The following is a 24,274-nucleotide window of genomic DNA, read 5'->3' as shown; positions in this document are numbered from 1 at the left end:
AATCTTAAACTTGGGATCTCTTGTCTCATTTTCTTCAGAATACACCACAAAACAATCAGAGACATGTACTCTGTCGAAACCCAGGCTAATTTTATAAACTTTGGTGAAAAACAATTCCTCTTACAAAATAAATGAAGATATCTTAAGCTATTTTTAAGATATAACTTTTTTATTACAGGAATCTCTTCTTCTTTGAGACCTTTCCAAAAACTCAATATTCTGTTTAATTAAGAAGATTTAGACTGTATAACATGAGTCTCAACTAATTACTTGTATAAAGAGAAAATTACCCTTGGTGACTTGTTATCAATATGTTTATGAAGACACTGTAAAATTCTCTCAGCTCTTTATTACCATAAGAACACTACTTCAATGGTTTGACGACTTTGTCATCACTATGTAAAAATACTATTTTTAAATCATGCTTTTGAGCGGATTTTCATCTAAATTATGATAACACGATTACATTACATTACATTGCATTCTTTTGTTAAATATTTGCCCAACTTTACAACTGATACTTGTCATTGTTTTACACCTCAACAACCTCAGTATAACTAGAAGTTAATTGTCATTAACAGGTTTCCTTAGTAATTGGACCCCAAATTAGGAAACAGTTCGTTCTACGCTACGTAAGAACGCAGAAACAATATGTTACATTTCTTATACTTATAACTAGATGAAATTCTAGTTTTGATTTAAGTAGGTAGCTTGCTTTGATCCAATATTTGTATTGATTATTAACACAAATAAGAAAACTTAAAGGCCCAAATACCAAACCTTTAAATACCCCATTGATAAACTCCTTTCTCTTTTTCTGATCCAACCTTCTTATGGTCCAATTTATCTTAGCTAATACCTTGTATGGCATCTTATCAAAAACTTTACTGGTGACGTGCGAAATTCCCTTAAACCCATATAATAACTCAGTGGCAATCAGAAAACTGAATGATAGATCGGGTTTCATATTTATTTTTAGTACTTTATCAAAAACATTATTGGCAATCAAAGTAAACCATTTCCACTCTCTTTTTTACCCAGATAACAAGTAACATAACATTCTTGGAAAGTTAGTAAGATAAGATTAATGTATTTATGATGGTTTCCTTTTATTATATCACAATCCACTAACAGATGTTTGTAAACCTTCAACCTACTACACAAGTAACTCGAACTGGGATATAATTTACAGGGTAACTGGTAGCTTTTCCCTTAAAAATAGGTGTAAAATGATCAATTCATCAATCTACCGGCATCAACCTGCCGACCTTCTGAAGGTCTGCTGGCCTTCCAAAACGAAAGAGAGAGGCTTGCGTATCCGAGCTTTGATTCCTTTAAAACCCTGTAGATATCCATGTCTCCTCTTGGCGCTTTATCTAGTTATAATATTTCTACTTGCCATCAAGAGATTGATGTTCATATGGTATATATTAATTCCAGTATGCTCTTTACAATTCTATGGACCAGTAAATATTACTAAACTTTGTACTATGTAAACGGAAGAGAAGAGAAATACTGAAAAATCCTGCCATCTTTCAGCCTTCAACAAACATTTTGCCATCAACATCTTTTAAATGATCGATCACATTTAAACATTTCAGCCTTTCAATCCCACTCTTCGCTGGTAAAAGAGTAGTCTGAGAGTTGGTGTTAGAAGGATGTTTTCACTAGCTATCTTCCTTCTAATCTATTACTGCGAAATACAGTTAGAGCAGATAATCCTCGAGTAGCTTTGCGAGAACTTCAAAACCAAACTTACCTTTAACGTACTTTAAGCACATTCTTTTTGATAACATTATTATCCAGTTGGTTTTCATAAACCCCTTTCAATTTCGTAATGTCTTTAGAAATCAAATTCTCACCTTTTCTATAGCTCCATAAATCTTCCATCTTATCTGTGAATTGGAACTGATTAAACACTTGCGTTTATACAGGATTTTCTACTTGATGTCTTTAGTAAATCAGTTATCTTTACAGTTGTCAGCTCTCATTTGCCCCTTTTATAAAAAATAGCTATCTTGATTTAAAAGCATTTCATTAAAATACTGAAGTTCCCAAATCTGACCAACATCACTTTTGAGTTCATTGTCCCAATTCGCCAATGACAAAATCTTAACTCGTGGCTTCAAAATTTTCTTTCTGAAAACTGGGGAATGAAACGTTCTTCATTTTTAGTTCAAAATATAAGAAAACCTAATTATACAATGATAACTTTCCCTAAATGTTCCTCACTTCAATTCTTGCAACGTATCCTTATTAGTGGTTCACAATAAATATAAAATAGCATTTCTTCTAGTTGAATCTCCAATCATTCAATAGAGAAAACCATCCCGAATCACTTAAAGAAATTTCAATCTTTTACTATTTGACTACTCCAAACAATCATAATCCACGTGTCTAAGGTTAATATTTCGCAGTTAGTCTGTGAGTATTCTAACCAGAAATAATATGGATATCAGTATGAATTATGACTGATTCTACAAACTTCGGGGAAGGTTGTTTAAATAATGTAGTTTTTATCTCAAGTGACTCAGATGGAGTATTATTATTCGAAATATACTGTCTTCGTGATTCATTATCAGAGTAAGATTTTTCACAAACTCACGTGTAGCTTCTTTATTTTACTCACTACTTACTAGTATAATTTTACTGTCACTCTTGTCAGTAATTAGTATTTCCTAACGTTTTTGTTGTAATTTTTACAATATATTTTTAATTGAAGTTAAAATATCTTCTGTTCCATAGTTTACTTCCCCACATTCTGAATAAACAGATTCCTTTGAAAGACTTTTTGTGCTGTGCCTAACACGATGTCCTATTAGGTTGTTGAACTACCTTATGTTTACTTCTACCATTCTCAGTTGACAAAAATTCACCAGAGGGAGTTGATGTTTCTACAGTCTTTAAATCAATCACTCCAAAATCCTTGGTTTCTCATTTTAGTTATCTACAGCTTTAATTGATTTCACTGTCGAATGGGCAGTTTCATTGAAGATGTGTAGTTACTTCATTTTACCGTAATGTGTACATCCTCATCCGCCATGACGTTTTTGAATTGGCCTATAAGGTGTTTTGGCACGTTTTTCCATATCTTCAATAGTTCAGCTTGATATCTCCTCATTTTTCCTCACTTTGTTCCCCCCAAAAAAATGTATTTAACCTGACACTATAAATCTATTGATTAAGGTAATAGTTACAGCTTTCAGTTCAAGAATAGTTTAATGTTATTTCAACTGGTAGTTTTGAATGAATAAAAAACCCGTTTTTCCTAGTTATTTAATCCATTCAGTTTGGGAATTACTTGGAAATTCGCTTGACGTGTTTACCATGATACCCTTTCTTCACACTCTGTTGTTTTTGTTTTTGTTTTCAATTCAATGATATTATTGAACAAGCCTGCTAACTTGATGATGGTCTGATATACGAGGTATAGTGCAGGAGCGACTTGCTATCGTAGGTTACCCAGTAGTAGTAGTAACTGGTATACACACTAGGTGGGTTCTTCTGTTCAATATTTCGTAGCATAATCGTGGTTAAGTATGGAAGTTCTGAGTGGAGGTAGCTGACTTTATTCTTATAATTAAAAATTAGTTTTCCAAACGTTTCATTTTTTGTTTGTTTGTTTTTTAATTTCGTGCAAAGTTACTCGAGGGCTATCTGCGCTAGCCGTCCCTAATTTAGCAGTGTAAGACTAGAGGGAAGGCAGCTAGTCATTACCACCCACCGCCAACTCATGGGCCACTCTTTTACCAACGAATAGTTGGATTGACCATCACATTATAACGCCCTCACGGCTGGGAGGGCGAGCATGTTTGGCGCGACCGGGATTCGAACCCAAGACCCTCGGATTACGAGTCGAACGCCTTAACACGCTTGGCCATGCTGGGTCTCCAAACGTTTCATCCTGGTACTGACGTCCTTCTGTAATGCAATGATCTTGTTACTGAAGATATTTTACATAATTAAAGAGGATTCTGCGATCTTACTGTTATCATTTTTCTATATATTTCCAATGGCTTCTTTGGTCTTTTGTTTGTTACAATCCTCTTCTGTTTTATTGAAGTTTCTTTACTGCGTGTAATCATTGTTACAGCCTTCTTTAAATCTTTACTTCAATCTAAACATTTTCTTCAGCTCTTCCGTTTTTATCTGTGATTATACTGTTGTTTTTGTAAACAGTTCTTGTGTAAATCTGTTCTAATGTTTTTGTAAATTATACTCTTAAATTCCACTTCTGATTGTGTTTTCTGTCTCAGTCTTCTAGTTCTTTATTTAACTTTCTATATATTTCTTCTGAGTCGTCTGTTGATTGCAGTTCTCTTTACATCTTCTTTTTACTAATTTCTTATTTCTAATAAATGCTATCCAGCAGCACAGCTGTACGGCGAAAGAATTAAAACACTATAAGCTGTGTTATGACCGACGTGATAAGCAGTACATATAGCTTCGTACAGAAACAAATAAATAATACCAGTAAATTCTGAGTTGACTTTCAGTGTGTGTTGCAATCATGAAATTGAGTCTTAAATTTATTCTTACCAAAATAATCCCACTTCTGATAACAATGATTAAATGGTTTCTATTATTGGATAGGTTCCTGTTTGTTATTTGGTAAAAACGTTTATGCAAAGATCAGTCCACTCAGTGGTAATGGAAGTGTTTTATTTCTATAACTTTTACTATTTCTACAAGTTCCACGTGAAAGAAAAGGCTTAATTTCATAAATAAATAACGCCTCAGTAGAAGTTCCACTTACTAATATTCTGATACTTATCGTATTTTGTTCAAACCACAATCTCATAATTAACAGAGCTGAAGTAACTGGCTAACTCAATAATCAATCAGATATCTCATAGTTACACCTAACATGCGTTTCATATAATTAAATTCGTTTTCTAGTTCCTCAAAAATATTCTAGTAATCAAACTGTGCCTCCATTAAAAAACTCCCTTTAGTATAAACCACGAAACAGAAACCCGTAAATTAAAAAAATAAATTACACAGACTGTAACAATATTTTAATCGAAATGTACCCCAAAAATTGGTTCTTCACTAATGTTTGCTCAGAAATATAAAATAAAACACATTAGTATGATGTTAATTTTTTTTAAAATGGTGCAGGTTTAACCCTTACATTTGTAACATAAAACTCTACTAGGGATGTTTAGTTTCCATGGTTGTAGCTTTTTAACATGATTTCATACTGTTGTTGGCTGACTGTTGAGATGGAACTGGGTAAACACAGTCCATACTTATCAACTGTACGAATTACTTACTTAATTTTGTACATTAACTGTAAATACAAAGATTATTTAGCGACAACCAGAACATAATATTCGGGCTCTGAACTAGGTATTCAAACGGTAGCTTGTACATATCATACCAGTTACAAAAACAACGAAAAACTTACGATGGTTGTATTTACCGAGCATTACAGGATATCAGAATTGCACCTTCTTGTCCGACTTTGACATCGCAAATTATATGTGGTAAACACGTCTATACATGAAGCTATTTTTATGAGTGCTAGCTTTGTAGTCTGCTTTGCGAAGTGTAAGTTATGAGAAAAGTAAAGGGAACGCAAGTGGTTTGATCAATTCTATATAAAACGCAACTGATGACAGTTATGCCTTGATTATCCATAACGTCAGTGTTTCACAAATCATCAAATCTGTGTTAAGTTAAACTATTACACTAGTAATCTCATTTAGGTCTTGTTGTCAATATACAATTGTTTTCGATTTCATTGTAAGGTGCAGTTCTACTATTCCGAAGTTGACACCACTTGTGCTATAATACTGTTATACATCATCAACGAATGTTGAATTACAACAGAAATGATTTACTGCTTAAACTAATAGATTCTAGTTGTATGAAACACTTTATCAGACGAAGACGAGGTTAAGGATTTAAGGTTTCTCTTTGGTTATATTGGATAATGACATTCAGAGTATTTCTTTCAAGAAATCATACTTTTCAATCATTAACCTCTCTTCGTATACTCGGGTTTCTCTGAGAAACTGAAGTATATTAAAAGTAACAAAACATTTATATTTTGCGTTGGGTGAAAACACATCATTTGGTTAAATCAGTGTGGTTGTATTGTGAATAACTGGTGACTGTTATAGTTAAAGCATGATCAACAGTTTTCGAATAAGAGTAGCCTTCATAAGAGTCCCATGATAAGTCAGGGGTAATTTTCGGGATTTGAGCCCCGTGGTAAACAGTGTACAAATAGCTCTTTGTGTGGCTTTACGATAAAATGGTTTCGAATCCAGAGCTCTACTGTAGTGCCACCTCGCGCCCGAAAACAATCGAGAAAATCTGTATTTATAAAAAAAAAAAAAAACTGAATAAGAATATCTAAGAAATTTATACCACGTGCGCAACACTTTTTATGATAAATGTAACTAACATCACAAAAAGTTTGGGAGTTTACGAGAGCCAGTGTTAAAATTAGGATTTGATGTCATATTTGAACATATTTCTTCAAGTGCATTCTAAAAACATATAGTTTTGCATATTTTTCTGTTATCTAGTAAAGTATATAACATATTAACAATATTTTGAAGGAAGGCTACGATTTTTTTATCCACACCATGTACCTTTAACAGAATTCAAACTTTTAGCTTATTCAGAAACGCATGTTCATCATTTTATCTAAGAGCTGATATGTACAGTACTAGCACCGTTGTGATTTTTTTCCCTTCCTTGTCAGTCTACAGGATACTGTTAGGATCATTGCCGACTGTTCAGAACATACGATGTTTTTAATATATCTAAATAGTCTTGATATGCTGATTAGGATAGTGGAAGGCATGGCGATCACCTTCTGTGAGAGCTTTTGTAACTCTCTGTGCCATATTCTAACTTTTGTTTTTTTGTAATAAAACTTGTGACTCTTGCGAAAGACACCTCCTCAAGGAAAGGGGCCTGGCGTGGCCAGGTGGTTAAGACACTCAACTCATAGTCTGAGGGTCGCGGGTTGAAATCCCGTAGGGGCATTATAATGTTCCGTTCAATCCCACTATTTGTTAGTAAAAGAGTAGCCCAAGATTTGGCGGTGGGTGCTGATGACTAGCTGCTTTTCCTCTAGTCTTACACTGCTAATTTAGGGACGGCTAGCGCAGATAGCCCTCGTGTAACTTTGCGCAAAATTCAAAACAAAACCCACCAAAAACCCTCATCTTCAAATGTAGGATCCATCTCTCATCAAGTCAGACTATCCAGTGATATTGCTTTCCGTCTGTTCCACTTTTGTTGTCCATCTACCTCTACCATAAACACTGTTTTATTATAAACCCAACTTTAAACTATTTTATTTTATAATCACTTTACAATATTGAGTTTTCTTTATAATAACACTGCAGATCACTTATCACAATAGCATATTGAATATGTTTATGGATCTGTTCCAGTTATTAAACACTAATTATTCGGTAAAACCCATTCAGTTTTTGCTTAATGTATATTATTATGTTTGTAACGGGTTCAGTAACTAGATATTTTATACGAAGCATACAGTGGTAATCTTCTCTGCAAAAAAAGTAGAAGACTAGAGATATTGAATTCCAGTGACTTAAAATATATTTCAACAATACGAATAATCCGATTAAAACGAATTCGGTTATGAAATGAAACACGAAAATAGATTCCACGTTTTTTATTACCACAGACTCAAACTTTTTGCAATCAGTTGAGTTTCAATCAACTTTACATTTCCACTTAAGCCTGATCCGTGTTCATCTGACGTCAAATATCTGCGACAAACTAGAGATCCACTTGAAAACATAAAATCAACCACTCTGAACTTTTGTAAAATATCCAATCATAAAGTAAAACAAGACGTCAGACTTCCCAATGCCATGTTAACACTTGTACTTGTATGGGTTATTTTTAACACCCTGAACCAAGTGGAAGTATCGTTAATAGCTTTACGGGCCCGGCATGGCCAGGTGGGTTAAGGCGTTCGACACGTAATCTGAGGGTCGCGGGTTCGAATCCGCGTCACACCAAACATGCTCACCCTTTCAGCCGTAAGGCGTTATAATGCGACGGTTAATCCCACTGTTCGTTGGTAAAAGAGTAGTCTAAGAGTTGGCGGTGGGTGGTGATGACTGGCTGCCTTTCCTCTAGTCTTACACTACTAAATTAGGGACGACTAGCACAGATAGCCCTCGAGTAGCTTTGCGCAAAATTCAAAACAAACAAACAAATAGCTTTACAAGTTAACATCTGCTAACTACTACTAAGTTTACGTTGTTTCTTCAAAGATTAAACTAAAATATTTTTACCTTGATAGTCGATGTATTCTATATGTTCAATTTGCTGTTTCAACTCAAAGAAAACCTTTTAAAACTAATTCCAGGTCGAGACGTGGCACACCAGTATGTCAGCGAACTCACACCGTTAGAAACCGGGTTTGAATACCCGTGTTGGGCAGAAGAGACATAGTTCATTTTGTAGCTTTGCGGTTAATTATAATTAATCAATTAACCAACTTAAAATTATTCACAACTTTTAAAAGTCCTATTGTTTCCATGTGTACTGTATACTAACAAAATAAACTGCATTATCTCTACATGTTGGTGAAAAGGGGGAACTATACAAGAATGTAAGTGAACCAGAAGAATGGACCGATTACTTATAAACTGTGTGAATGTTTAGTAACTGAGAATATTTCACATGTTACTAATTTACACACTCACAGATGTGTGAATTCGTTTCCCTAACGTATTATTTCTTAAACATTAATTAATATTTCCCATGATTCTTCATGTTTTCGGACTTATTGTACCTATCTCAAAAATATCCCTTGGAATTATGTTTGCCACATAAAACTACACGAAAATGTTAAATGTTAGAAATATTTTAGTTAACTTGAGTTCTCTTGTCTCATTTTCTTCAGAATCGAAGATGTTAAATGTTAGAAATATTTTAGTTAACTTGGGTTCTCTTGTCTCATTTTCTTCAGAATACACGAAGATGTTAAATGTTAGAAATATTTTAGTTAACTTGGGTTCTCTTGTCTCATTTTCTTCAGAATACACGAAGATGTTAAATGTTAGAAATATTTTAGTTAACTTGGGTTCTCTTGTCTCATTTTCTTCAGAATACACCACAAAGCAATCAGAGACATGTACTCTGTCGAAACCCAGGCTAATTTTATAAACTTTGGTGAAAAACAATTCCTCTGACAAAATAAATGAAGATATCTTAAGCTATTTTTAAGATATAACTTTTTTATTACAGGAATCTCTTCTTCTTTGAGACCTTTCCAAAAACTCAATATTCTGTTTAATTAAGAAGATTTAGACTGTATAACATGAGTCTCAACAAATCACTTGTATAAAGAGAAAATTACCCTTGGTAACTTGTTATCAATATGTTTATGAAGACACTGTAAAATTCTCTCAGCTTTTTATTACCATAAGAACACTACTTCAATGGTTTGACGACATTGTCATCACTATGTAAAAATACTATTTTTAAATCATGCTATTGAGTGGATTTGTCATTGGTTTTTAAACTATTTTCACAGCACTCATCGTTTCATTGTTATTACAATAGTTACCGTTCTTTTCAATGCTAATAATGTTACACACATAAATATACATATTAAATTTGATAAAACTCCTTTTAACTTAAATTTGAACTTAATTTTCTGAGTTTTGTTCAATTACTCGACAAAAAGTTGTTATTCTAACAATTCAAATGGTTTGGTAATCATTCTTGTTTGTTTGTTTTTAATTTCGCTCAAAACGACACGAGGGCTATCTGCGCTAGCCGTCTCTAATTTGGCAGTGTAAGACTAGAGGGAAGGCAGCTAGTCATTACCACCCACCGCCATCTCTTGAGCTGCTCTTTTATCAACGAATAGTGAGATTGACCGTCACGTTATAACGCCCCGCGGCTGAAAGAGCGAGCATGTTTGGAGGGATGGGGATTCGAACCCGTGACCCTCGGATTACGAGTCGTGTGCCTTAACCACCTAGCCATGCCAGGGCCTGCCAGAAGACGTCAAAATCTTATACATTTTAGAGTCTGAAAATAGCTAAAACATCTTTAAAGTCAATTTACGTTGATTATTATACAGTTACACACCACTCAGAATGTTATCAAAACTGTTCATTTAAAAGAGCTAGGTGGTCATGTGGTGACTAGAAGTTATTACTAAATTTGTGGAAAATTTCTTTGATGATAGACGAAACGGTAATTACCACTAGTATATCCGCTGTATTACAACAACACTCGACCTATTTTCTCAGACGTAGTCTTAGTTTTCAAGTGATTATAATTTTTTTTTTAAAGAAAACCTTTGAAGATCCCTCAGGATAAGTAATTATATCAAACTTTTTATACTACTAAATTATTTGGTTCTGTTTCTATCAGAAGATTCGTTCATGATTACTGAAAACGTTGCAGCTCTCAGCTTTTCAGCCGACCTATCATGAGTATACAGTACAAATGTTGTCTTGTGAAATTGATTACTTACTACCTACCCGAGTTTATGATATTCGCTGTTGGCTTAAGTAGTCGAAGCTTTCAGAAGGTTTTCCAATCTTTATACACTAGAGTCTGGAAGATCAGTTTTCTGCTATGAAAGCCAAGGTCTGGGTTTCCTCTTGAAGCACCTTGTCTTGGTGACTTCTATTTGTACGTGATAAAACATTCAGTAAACATCATACTTTCACGAAATATTTGAGATTTATCTCCTTGTTTTGGAGATTGTTAAGCATATATGCACGTTTCTTAACATGTGTTTTTGCATCGAAATGCAACAATAGTATTACAAACTGTGTGGAAAAACAACACAATTTATCTTGATGAACTATGAACTTAACTTCTTTCCATGTTTTCTGCAACTTTACTGAAGGAAGAAACTTTGGAACCATCAGAACCCATTTGAAAAATCAATCATTACTAATTATCTTAGCTTAAATTTCACAGGAAAAACCTAATTCAAAATGCTACACATTTTTACCCTAATATATTTTACTCACACATTTTTGCTACAAAGGTACTTAAAATATGATAATTAAACATACTTAAACATTTTTATTAAATTCGTAAAGATATATGGAAAAATAAAAATTGAACGGCAGCTGTAATAGAAGTGTGTACACTGTTCTAACCACATTGTGATAATAATGAATAACCTCACGTCATCACTAATTTGCTGTTAAACTTTTCGTGTCTCTCTAAATTAATTTAATAGTCTTTATAACAAATTATACTTATGAAAAACATTAGTTTTAGGCCTATTGTATGTTATCACTATCTAGTTTATTCATTCATTTATATTTTTTACATGGAGAATATATAGAAGCATTTCATCTGCTTCGAGTAGACGTTCACACGATGACAGTTGATGGTGTAACAAACGGCGTGTATAGCGTTTCAACCAGTACTGGTTTTGTCAGTTCCGTACTGGGTGAATTGCGTCGTAGATAATGGAGGTGACAGATATAGTGTGGTTGAAATATTATTATATTAGTCTTGTTGTTCCAAAAAACAAACAAACTCTAAGGAACTTAATGAAGAATATATTGTTAAGATGTAACACATCTAACACTTTTGTCTTATGTAAACTATGTTTATAATGCTTGATTTTGATGTATAGTATAAAATACTTTATGTGTTTCAATAACATGTGATTTACCATCCCAATTAATTATCCGTTATTATTCAGCCTTCTAATGATTATTTTATGATTTGTTAATTTATTATATTTACTAAAAAATGAATTCCAGTTAAGAAATGACAACATAGAGGCCTGATTTGTTCTCTCCTTCGCATTATTGAATTCATAGCTCATCAGTAATGTTTGGAAGAGAGAGGTGTTTGTTCAAACATTACACTTAAATAATTCCTCACTGTTTTACCGACATACAATTCACGTCACACCAAATTTAGTCCAAGTAATTTATACTGACATAAAACTTTGAGTTTTTTAAACGTTCACTCAACTCTCTGTAGGCTCGGCATGGCCAGGCGGTTAAAGCATTCGACTCGTAATCCGAAGATTGCGGGTTTGAATCATCTTCACACCAAATATGCTCGCTCGTTCAGCTGTGGGGATGTTATAATGCTACAGTCAATCCCACTATTCGTTGGTAAAAGAGTAGCCCAAGAGTTGGCGGTGGGTGGTAATGACTAGCTCCCTTCCCTCTAGTCCTACACTACAAAATTATGGAGGACTAGCGCAGATAGCCCTCTTGTAGCTTTGTGTGAAATTCAAACACAAATAAATTCTCTCTAGTATACTTCTGCCACTGAACTAGAATGAGTACCGCATTACTTTGACAAACAGTTGTTTATAATTACTTCAAGTTATTCAAATATCTTTTAGATTTTAAATAAGTGTCCAATCTAAACTTTTAAAAACATTTTCACACGATTTGACGTTATTCAAGTCCATTATAATACTATAATTATATCGAAGATGTATAGTTTTAAGCTTGGTTTCAATTGTTTAATTAATAAAATGTATTTTATATACAACGTTTTTCTTTTCTCTGCAGAAAATGTTGAAGTTGTTATCGCAAGTTATCATGTTAAAACGTAGTGTTGTAATTCGGATGTTAGTTGGAGAGTGCATGACGTTAAGATCAAGTAAGTTTCTAAAAATAGCCCTAGAAAATTCTAAATAGTTTCAGAGACATTTATCAATATCCTTAAACTTCCAGTCATTCAAATATCCTTCATGGGTTTCTGTTATTATCATTTGCTACATTCCAAGTGGGATAGTTCTATTCACTTTGAATTCAATGATGGACCACATCCCTTAGGATACAGTAGACATGATCTCAACAGGGACCACTGGGTCTTCAGCAGGTTGATTTACTTGAGGTTTTCTGTCAAACTATTTATGTGTCTGTTGTTATGCCAGTATACTTCTAAAGATGACTCACTTTGATAGACTAGAGAATTCACTGATGGACCACATCCCTTAGGATACAGTAGACATGATCTCAACAGGGACCACTGGGTCTTCAGCAAGTTGATTTACTTGAGGTTTTCTGTCAAACTATTTATGTGCCTGTTGTCTTGCCAGTATACTTCTAAAGATGACTGTGGTAGATTACTGCCTGTCTTTATGGATTCTATACACCAAATCATAAATTCTATTACGTACAGCATAGGACACTTCCCAACCTACTTAACTTTTACAAGGTGAACTCTACTGCATTAGGTTGTCGTCATAACAAAATACAAATTTATCAGTATTTAGATAGTAGCAACTTTAAATAGAATCTATATGTGATTTAAGTCTCTCTTATAAAAGTATGCAGGGCATCAGTAATGCTCGTTAGGGTAACGGCATAAAACCGCTGAGTGATTGTCCTCAGGATGAGAAAAAAGGCCTATGGACCTTTCAGTTCACTAATAAACATCAGTTAAACTGAATGATCGTCCATGGCTTCATGAATTGCTGTTTGATAACTCATGAGTTGAAATGGAAGAAATTTATCCCACGTTTTCGTCATAAATAGTCTAACTGATGCAAATGTGTACAGTTGTATTTCTCCACTAGAAGAGGGTTGTGAACCTCTTGTTTTAACTCTTTTAACCTGTTGAATGCCAAGTATTTCAGCTGCTACGGCAACTCCGAACCAAGTTCAAAATATAACTCTATTGCTTCTTCATTTTATAACCATTTTCGTGACGCCATTTTGGATTGAAAGTGAAACAGTATGTAAGTATATCAAATGCATGTATGGTGCTGACATCTAGCGTTGACGTTAGGTATTATTGAGAATGAATTAACTCGTCCATAGCACTGTGTTACTGATCGGCTTGGATGAGTTATCTCGTCTACGTCACTGAGCAGGTTAATTCCAAAGATTTGACAAACTTCTGCAAAGAAACCTGATTCAAGGCTTTGTCCCTAATCCAGTTGATGTTTCATAGGTATTACAATTCTGAAAAGAAATTCATTGATGAGTTTCTTTGCTATATTTTTTACTTTCTGGTTATATATTATTCTAGCCATTTCATGAAATAGTGCATCACTACCAAGATATATTGTACTTTGTAAAAAGGACTCAGTACCATGAAAGAAACTCACATAAGTGATGCTTCAACATTATATTTCCTTTGCTGCCAGTGTAATTTATTTCATGGTCTTTTTCATTTGCAACTCTGTTTATACAGATTACCTCAGTCATCTACATATCTCTGTCATTTAACTCAGTAGAAGCATTATCTTACTTATCATCAGCGTTTTTCAACATTTAATCACCCAAACACTGAAAGATTGAAGGGGTAGTGAAATGTTTAGAAATTTAGTGACTATGGGAGTAGTAGCTGAAGCCATGATTATTTTGCACTTATATGTTCACATTTTCAACATAACAAGCATTTTGGTAGGAACAGTGAAACACATTGTTCCCTGGATATCTTTGTTTTTGGCTGTACAGAACCACTGTCTATCATGGGGGCCATCTTTGTTTCACTGGAAAGTTAGTTTAATGCTAATATCTTTACCTCATCATTATACGTTCAAATATAAGAGTCGGTTCTGGGCAATGGGTGTCAATCCTTGTCAGTTCTGGGCAATGGGTGCCCGTTCTTCTCAGTTCTGGGCAATTGGTGTCCATCCTTCTCACTCTGGGCAATGGGTGTCCATCCTTTTCATTTCTGGGCAATGGGTGTCCATCCTTGTCAGCTCTGAGCAATGGGTGTTCTTCCTTGTCATTTCTGGGCAATAGGTGTCCATCCTTCATCGTAACTTCATTCACCTTCTGGTAGTCCACAAAACTTCTCACAGTTCCAATATTTCTCTTCACAAGTACTGTACGGGATGGCTGGCATTCGTTTCTAATACACCCTGTTATTTCACGACTCTTGCTTCGTTGTGAGCGTTATTTTGCTTTTCGACATGGAGATGTGTAACCAACAGACATATTGGGGGTTCATCCACAGTACCAGTCTTATTACATATTTTTTTTTATCCAGCCTAAATTGTGAGGTCTAGTGAAAGAGGCATCTTTGTATTCTGTAGGACAGTCATGTAATCTGTGTAACTAATAAGATGCAATACTTCTGTAGTTTTAGTAATACATCTTCAACGAATGAGGTACTAACCTAATCTCGTGTTAATATTTAACATCATAATCATACATCTTGTTTCTAACGTGACCACTTCTGGCGTTCTTGGATGTGAAAGCATTATTGTATAACCTCACATTTTATGATGTTTCAGATCTCATGATGTACTTGTTCATGGTCCTAATGACAACCTTATTGCTTAGATCTATTATGAGAGTTCTTTCAACCAATAGTTTCTAAGCTGGAGTGTTTGATTTTATCATGTCCTAGTTAATAGATCTGAAGTTCAGATATAAATAACTCACTCAGTATAGCATGAAAACAATCATTACTGTTACTAAAAACTCAGCCTCTGGTGTTGTAACTTTTCTGACATTGTTTTATAGACATACTGATTACCTTTCTTGTCACCAGAAACGCACAACCTTCGATGTAACAACTGGTTGTGGTACATATGAATTATTTGGTCATAGACTGTGAAGTCATTTGTAGCAAGTTTAACCTTAAATCTGTATTTCGACAAAACGTTTCTTCTCCATAAGAGCTCTTATTTAATTTCAATCACTTATACATTATGTTGCATAGAAAAACTTGCCACAGTGAGGATGGCTCCCAATGTTTCTCTTACTGGTACATTATAATCACTTGATGTTTACATCAGTCAAGTTTGTGTCATCTTTGGAGGCAGCTGTCTAGTATTATTAACAAATCAGGTTAAACGTTAAGTTGTATATTGTTTCCTTTATATAATGAATTCCTTATTTTAACTACGTCAGATGGAGTATCCTTTGTTATACTTTTTTTATTAAGTCTAACTAATTCGTGATTTTTGCTTTTAGTTCACTGTTGTCTTTTTTATCTGGTTGGGTTCTAGGATTCACCATTAGGATATTTTCTTCTTGCTTTATCTTCAGTCGCTCTGTGTGAGTCACAGCTGTCTTGTCTCTGTATTTCTTACTTGTAGCAGTTTTCTTTACCCCGCCATCTTTCGAATACAGTTTCTTTTTTTACAAAAAGAATTGCCTGAATTTCGTAACAATATGAACTTTTACGTTACACTTAAAAACCCACTGCTCGATGGATTATCTCTACCATTGAGAGGAGACAGTTATACAATTAATCCTTCCAATTATTTGAGATCTCAATCAGAAGGAGTTAATGTTTCTATAATTATAATCGCATCACTCCTAAGTGGTTTCTTTAGTTACTTTTCTGTAACTTTAATTCCTTATGGACCGGGGGTAAGGGGTGGCTAATATATCTCAGAACGGCTGGTATGTGTATTAACACTTTTACTGATAAGGAGAGAACAACGTTTTGACCTTCCTAGGTCATCTTCAGGTTAAGAAAGAGAGAATGTTTGAATGTGACCGTTGACGGACACATGTCTTAGGGACGAGAGTATAAACGGGGACCAGATTGTAGGGGGCGTTGCAGTTGGATGTTAGGTTATTCATTAGTATAGATATAAAGGTGTTCCTTTATATTGGTTTAATTTTGGTTTTAGTTGCTGTATAAGTAGGGCTTTTTTGATTTTGCGTTTTTTTGTATTTGTTACCCTACTTAATATCTGGGTGTTTTCTATGGTTATGTTGTGTATATTTTATTTGCAGTGTTCAAAAATGTGTGAAGGTTTTTTGTTCTTTGAACCTGGTTTCCATTGTTCTGCTTGTTTCTATATAATATGATTTAGTATTTCTATCATTTTTTAGGTTTTGGAATTTCCATCATTTTGTTGTGATACACAGCTTTGAAAATACAATTAAAATACTTAATTTTACATTAAACATTTATGTTTATAGTTAGGCAGAAATTTTCGTAACACTTCATTAACAACAATCAACGTATTTGCCCCCAGCGACTTAATGGTACGTCTGAAAGCTTGTAACACCAACAACCAGTTTTCTATGCCCATGGTGAGCACAGCGCAGATAATCAAGAGTTATGTTTCTCCCAACAAGAAACAAAGAGAACAACATATTTTTTATTCTCATTCTTTACTTTTTCTATTGCAGTACTTACAATGTTTGCCAATAAATTATCAAAAACAAACATGATAAAGGTTTATTAGCGTACTAGGACTTGACCTTTCAAAATGGAGCAATCGTTAACTTTGTCAGGCTAGGAATGCAATTTTGTTAGAAATGATTTTTTATTAAAATCAATGCCATCATCTCCAGTCATGCTGTGTCCGATAGTCATATATTTTTTCAACAGTCTTTCATCCATCACGAAAGATTCTAGTTTAAGGCTGTCATGTCCAAAGAATAGTACGCCTCCATGCTGTCTTTCCATAAATCAACTAGAGTTCGAGAGCCACTCTTTCCAGAGACTTCCTAAACAGTTTAATTATATAAAAATCCATAAATATCACATTTGACGATTTGATTAACATATTCTTATATGAAATATTATTAACATCTTTTTCATTCTCTAACTGCTTGGATTATGTAACAGTTGAAGGGAAGATTTGACTGGAAACCTTTTTTTTTGTGAACTCGAATCTTGTTATCTTCTTTCTTCAGACGGAAATCTTCCTTTGTTATATTGCACGTTGTTGCATGGGATATGTGAATGGCTTTTGCTACTGACCTGTGTTTTTACGGATTCTTACTTTGACTACCATGACTAAAAATACATTTTTTGAGCTATATTGCTGGATTATTCTGGTTCCCAAGTTGATCCATATATCTTCGTTTCCCAATGTATTAAGAAAGAAGGATATCTCGTCTTGAAATTTTAAATCCATCATTTTACACATTCTTATGACTTTAGTGTATGAACGTTGTATGCTGTAAAGGGGTGTTATGTATTCTTCCAAAAACATTTTTGATGTAATAGTACTACCTACATAAAGCCAAATAATTTTAAAATTTAATTCTGATACAAATTATTTTACCACCTTCTCATGTCAACTCTCTTGACACGTGAGTTGCTGTTTTACATATTCGTAATTATTTTCCCATAAACTTTTAATTATTTCTATTCAGTAAAGCTGTCTTAGTGAAAACTAAAAAAAATCGAAGAAAACCAGTAACACTTTTCCATTCCTAATAGGGTTAGGAGCATTAATCGAGTGAAGTACCACACTTCTGTGTGCCTATCACTGTTTTTATTGTATTTTGTTTAAAGTATTTTAGGTAATAATTTAACTGTTGTAATCTTTAACATTATGAATATTTATATTCTTAAATGCCAAGATTACTTTATTGTACGTTATGAATATTTATATTCTTAAATGACAAGGTTACTTTATTGTATGTTATGAATATTTGAAAATAATATGTCATTATGTTCAGTGATGTCGAGAAAACCCACTTGTAGAGAAATATATATGTAGAAACGGCTCGTTTGGGTTGAGAAAATATTTTATACAGAGAAGAGCGAACAACGTTTCGACCTTCTTCGATCATTGTCAGGTTAAAAATAATAAAATAAATAATATGCAATTATATATTCAAACATCTAACACCGCCCTCTACATTCCGACACTCAGTTACACAACCCTTTTCAAACATGTGGTCAGCTTCCGGTCAGTTACCTCTTTCTTTCTTTGTCAACCTGAAGATGACCGAAGAATGTCGAAACTTTGTTCGCTCCTCATCGTAAAATATTTTCTCAACCCAAACGAGCCGATTTTTACAGATATAATATGTCATTATAGTGTTAATGTAATAAAATTGTTTTATGTTTTTCGGTTCAGGGAAGATGCCCTATTGATGAATTATGTTCTAATTTAGACATTTCTAAAATTTGTATTATTGTTTGTTCGGAAGATTTGGTTTGATTTTGAATTTCGCGCAAAGCTACACGAGAGCTATCTGCGCTAGCAGTCACTAATTAGCAGTGTAAGACTAGAGGGAGTGCAACTAGTCATCATCACCCACCGCCAACTCTTGGGCTACTCTTTTACCAATTAATAGTGGGATTAATCGTCACATTATAACGCCCCCACAGCTGAACGGGCGAGCGTGTTTGGTACGGCGGTGATTCGAACCCGCGACTCTCAGATTACGAGTTGAACGCCTTAAATCACCTGGCCATGCCAAACCATGTTTTACGTAGTGCTTGGAATTTTCCTGTAGAGTTTTAGAACAACAGTTCAAGACGTACAAACTTTGATTTTTTTTTCTATAATTACTCAGTGAATAAATTCAGCAAATTATTGAGGGTATTTGTTAGCCAGTGAATGTATTTTAGTATAGTTTTATAAAAAATTCTAAGTTCTGTTATCGGTACAGCAATGAAAAAAATAGTATGGAATATACGGGAAAATTTGTGAGTTAGGACTAAATATTTCTTAGCGAACCTTAGTTAGGTAAAAACTTATAGAACGTTTAGTTAGGGAAATAAAACACTTTCGTTATTGTAATGTGGATTCGGCTTAGCGTTTTTCTTTTAGCGGAATAATTCAAAAGAACTCACAGTTAAAAAGAATATTACAACTGTATAAATATATCTTACACATATTTTTGATACTCGTATATAAAAATTTAAAATATAACGTAAGACATGACAAAGATATTTTAAACATATAATAATTAAGTTCACTTTGATGTTTAATAAGAAAAGAAGGTTTCCCCATCGCTTAAGAAATAAAACAATATAAATATAATGATATAATATAAATATAATATATAATATAAATATAATATATAATATAAATATAATATATAATATAAATATAATGATATAATATAAATATAATATATAATATAAATATAATGATATAATATAAATATAATATATAATATAAATATAATGATATAATATAAATATAATATATAATATAAATATAATGATGTAATATTATATCATGTTATCTCTTGCGAGCGACCTCACACCATAAAGAACCAAATGGTAAAATCTGAAATTAGATAAAAAATAAGAAGGAAAAAAAAACCAGCAACATAAAACATAGGAAGAAAATGAACAAAATACTGATACCTATAGAAGTGGTAAATAATAATATATTTATTGAACTTTTCAGAACACACGTTTTATCTTCAGCAAGTCATTACAGTGAGTAATAACCAATGATAGCAAATAATAATACGGATAATGAACTAATTCCTATGTCTTAGCTCTGTTTACCCAAGGAATAAATGTACAGGTCTTTTTGTACGGTGATATGTATCTCAGAACGGCTTTTATGGGTATTACCACTTTCACTGATGAGCAGAGAACAACGTTTTGACCTTCCTAGGTCACCTTCAGTTTAACAAAGGTTTGATCAGGCTAATCTGTAATTTGTTGCATGATATATTTAGTACTATTAAAAGATTTAAGGTTTGTTATTTTATTACACAGATTACGTACTAGTTATGGTTCAGAGGGTTGGTCCGGGATACCAAGATAATTAAACTTATATTTTTGTGCTAATTTTACCATGCTCGATTTTGCAAGTTCGTTTTATAATCACAACCAATGACAAACCATCCAGTGTCAGTTGTCAATTTTTATACAGGACTAATAGTAAAGCAGTAATTAGTAAATCACTAATTTTATCTATAAAAACCATATCAACAGCTGTTGGGAAACCTACTACTTTATTGACTTTACGCACAGTTAAGCAACATGCGTATCAGAAGATATCACTATTTGCTGAAGAAAGCGATCATAGAAACTGAAAATTATCCGCTCCATTTCTTTACCATAAAAAATTGTTATATCATGTTATCTCTTGCGAGCGAGCTCACACCATAAAGAACCAAATGGTAAAATTTGAAATTAGATAACAAATAAGAAGGAAAAAAAAACCAGCAACATAAAACATAGAAAGAAAATGAACAAAATACTGATAATATACAGCCATCTCAAAGGTTTGTTTGTTTAGAATTAAGCACAAAGCTACACAATGGGCTACCTGTGCTATGCCCACAATAGGTGTCGAAACCCGGTTTTTAGCGGCGTGAATCAGCAGACATCCGGCTGTGCCACTAGGAGGAAGGCTGATTTGAACGAAGCTCTATCTTTCCGACAGATGAGGGACTTCTGTCAGTTCTAAAGCCAATAGTTTTTGAATCAGAATCACCATCAAACAGTGAAACACATGAATTTAGTATAAACACATTAATGTTATGTGAGATATGTTACACTTATTCAACACTATTGTACCAAAGCGAGAGCATATATTTAATATACTCGTGATGATAATCACTCTATGGAATCGCCACAAATAAAAGTATTTCAGAAAGCATTAATTCAAAATCTACAAGAGAATTTTTTTTCAGATATTTATAAAAAAAAAATAAGATAAATTTGTGGTTTCATTAAACGGAAAAATAAAAAATAGAAGTAGTTGATTCTAGAACCACTGGTTGTAGTAACAATTGTATGCTTTTTGAAGCAGTTATTGATCAATGGGCGGCGGGTGTATAGGAACCATTGCCTCTAACAAATACCTCCCATTCATTTTCATGTTGTTACTGACTAAATGGCAGACCCGGCACGGTCAGTCCCACTATTCGTTGGTAAAATAGTAGCCCAAGAGTTGGCCGTGGGTGGAGATGACTACCTGCCTTCTCTCTAGTCTTACACTACTAAATTGGGGGCGGCTAGCGCAGATAGCCCTCGTGTAGCTTTGCGCTGAATGTAGGGAATTGATACGTCCATAATTACAAAGGAAGCAAGTCTTGAACATATTCAAGCCAAATAAAATGTCTAAAGTCCCAACAGAATAATATGATGTTTCTCTTTATAGTGTTTCGTAAGCCTAAAAAGCTGTTTTCAGAAGAATAAAAGAGAAATTCCTTAAAGGAAAATGAACTATAACGTGACGTTTCATCACATTTTTAGAAATATATAAAATGATGCATCTTAAAATAGAGTCGCTCAAACATTAGGATGGGAATGATATAAAAATAGAAATAATATTAGAGGCTATTATACACAGACAGTTTCCCATGGGCCATAATTAATGTGTATTAACTGGTTCAGTGAATCACAAAACACGTTATAAATCATAACATTTTCGTTTATTCTTTTTATTGAACATTCTGAACCTGCGTCAGCATTGAGTGGTTTAATTTGTTTCCACAAATATAAATAATGCTAAACATGTATAAATAACGTGCGTGTGTTACAAGTACAGTTATGGGTTAGTTTTGTGTTATTTAAAATTTTTTCAACGTGAATTTCATGTTTTACTGATCCAGCACTAAGTTTCCAGTAAAAAAAATAAAACGGAAAACAAGCCAACATCTAAATTTTTAAACGGCTGAAATGAACAATGGTTGCCAGTAAGGGGCAACCGCCATCTACAAATCTGCTTTTAAAGGATATCTAAACAACTTTTTCAATTTTCTTAAATTATATTCAAAAGTTACGTTGATATTTATTCTGGTTGAAGAAATATGTAATTAACTAAATTTACAATGCTTTTCTGGCTATAGAACGCACTATTTTACACTCGCGCACACACATACACTTAGATGTATTGAACATTGAAAACTGTTGCGTTTTTTTTAAGCCTAGAATTTATGACTTAGAAAGCATCAAGCACAACAAAGTGTTATAACCGGTTTATGGGGTGTTACCATTATTTTTTATTGTCAGTATGCTTTCTAATTTGTTATATCGATCAAAGTTTTCTATTTAGAAAATGGCTGACTGTGTAGCGTTTGATTGTAATTATAGAACTGATGTACACCCGGCAGCAATGAAAGTTGAGATAACACGAAAGAAACAAAATCTACATTATCGAGTTCAACGAAACATCTGAAGAGATTTGATTTGACTAGATACGATAAAAATGGTAGAAAGTGTAGATACCACTATGCTAGAATAAAAGTAAATTTAGACTTTATACTATCAATATTTCCTGGGCTGGATGAACGGCTGTTAGAGAGACCAAAACAGAAAACATGACTGATAGTTTTTGTTTTGTTTTCTTTAAAATTGGGATGTTTGTTTGTTTGAATTTTGCGCAAAGCTACACGAAGGCTATCTGCGCTCGCCGTTCCATATTTAGTGGTGTAAGACTAGAGGGAAGGCAGGTAGTCATCTCCACCCACCGCCAACTCTTGGGCTATTCTTTTACCAATGAATAGTGGGGTTGACTGTCACCTTATAACGCCCCCACGGCGGAAAGGGCGAGCATGTTTGGTGCAACGGGGATTCGAACCCTCGACTCTCAGATTACACAGTTCTGACAAAATATGAGAAGTATGAGCTTCTATAACATTATAACATGTTTATCATCTCACTCATTAAGGACTTCATCAGTGATGTTTATAAAAAAAAATGTTTTTTCAAATCTACGAAATAGGACAGTGATCAAATGTTCCAACAAAATAACATGTTGTTAAAAAAAAACATTCAAATCTCGACTCACATGCAACTGGCTAGTGTTTTTTCTGTCTCACTTTAATGGAATCAGGTATGAAGACGAGCTGTTTTTTGGTAATAAGGTGGGTCACGATGAGACACGGGTCAGTATATTTTGTGATTGGCAACGTTCTTTGGAAAAGCTGTTTATCACGTTTTTAAACTTCAAGTTTGTTTGTTTTTTAAACTACTTGTTTGTTTGTTTTGGTTGCTTCCAAGTAATTACTGTCTTGAAAAACAGAGACTCAGTTTTAGGAAATACTTAGATGTTTGGTTTGGATCAATATGTAATCATTGTTGTGTATCAGTTTCGGTTTTATAGATGAAGTAAAATCCTTCGCTTTCATTCTGGGCCTTAAACAAGACACAAGGAACGAAGGACATTGCTGGATGACATCACGTACAATGATAGCTATTTAACAACACAAGGAAATATTTCGATATAGGGCGTTTTGAAGGGAGAGCTAGGTCGTAAACCTGTCTTAAGACAGAAAACAAATTAGATTGGATTAGAAGCTAGAGAGTAAGTGGTACTTGGTACTTAGTTCAGATAGTTAAAATGAAAAAAAGAACCTTTAGTTTCAAGGTACCGCTGTTACGATCTCTTCTAATAAATGCACGTCTGCTAGAACATCTAATTGGTGTCGTTAATAAAATAGTGACGAATGTCTTCTAACTTCTGTATGTAAATTTAATGATTTCTTTGTTATTTAGCTGATTATCTAATTTCATTTTATAACGTTCTGCAGCTTTGGTGGTTCGTTTTCTCACGAAGAAATACCTCTCAGAATATTCCCACTGTACTTCGTTTTGCTACGAGCGAAACATTAGTATAAATGACAGAATACTTCCAGTACGAGTAACAGACACTTCCGGAAAGGTAACATCCATT

General features: G+C 33.7%; 1 protein-coding gene across 4 annotated transcripts in view; it reads left to right on the top strand.

Annotated features, from left to right (window-relative positions):
• Window positions 1–24,274, top strand: part of LOC143244185 (ras-related and estrogen-regulated growth inhibitor-like) — a 70,623-nt gene that overhangs the window by 5,727 nt on the left and 40,622 nt on the right. For 2 of the 4 annotated variants that reach the window (XM_076488622.1, XM_076488706.1), the window contains exons 3-4: window positions 12,525–12,615; window positions 24,132–24,262. In XM_076488622.1, coding sequence (XP_076344737.1) covers window positions 12,525–12,615; window positions 24,132–24,262 — 222 coding nt within the window. The remainder of the gene's footprint in view (window positions 1–12,524; window positions 12,616–24,131; window positions 24,263–24,274) is intronic. The other 2 variants (XM_076488451.1, XM_076488534.1) reach the window with 1 other exon arrangement.

Source organism: Tachypleus tridentatus, chromosome 1, assembly GCF_004210375.1.
Source record: "Tachypleus tridentatus isolate NWPU-2018 chromosome 1, ASM421037v1, whole genome shotgun sequence".
Lineage (NCBI taxonomy): Eukaryota > Metazoa > Arthropoda > Merostomata > Xiphosura > Limulidae > Tachypleus > Tachypleus tridentatus.
The sequence above is the reverse complement of the archived record's forward strand: the minus strand, read 5'-3'. Positions and strand labels throughout refer to the sequence as shown.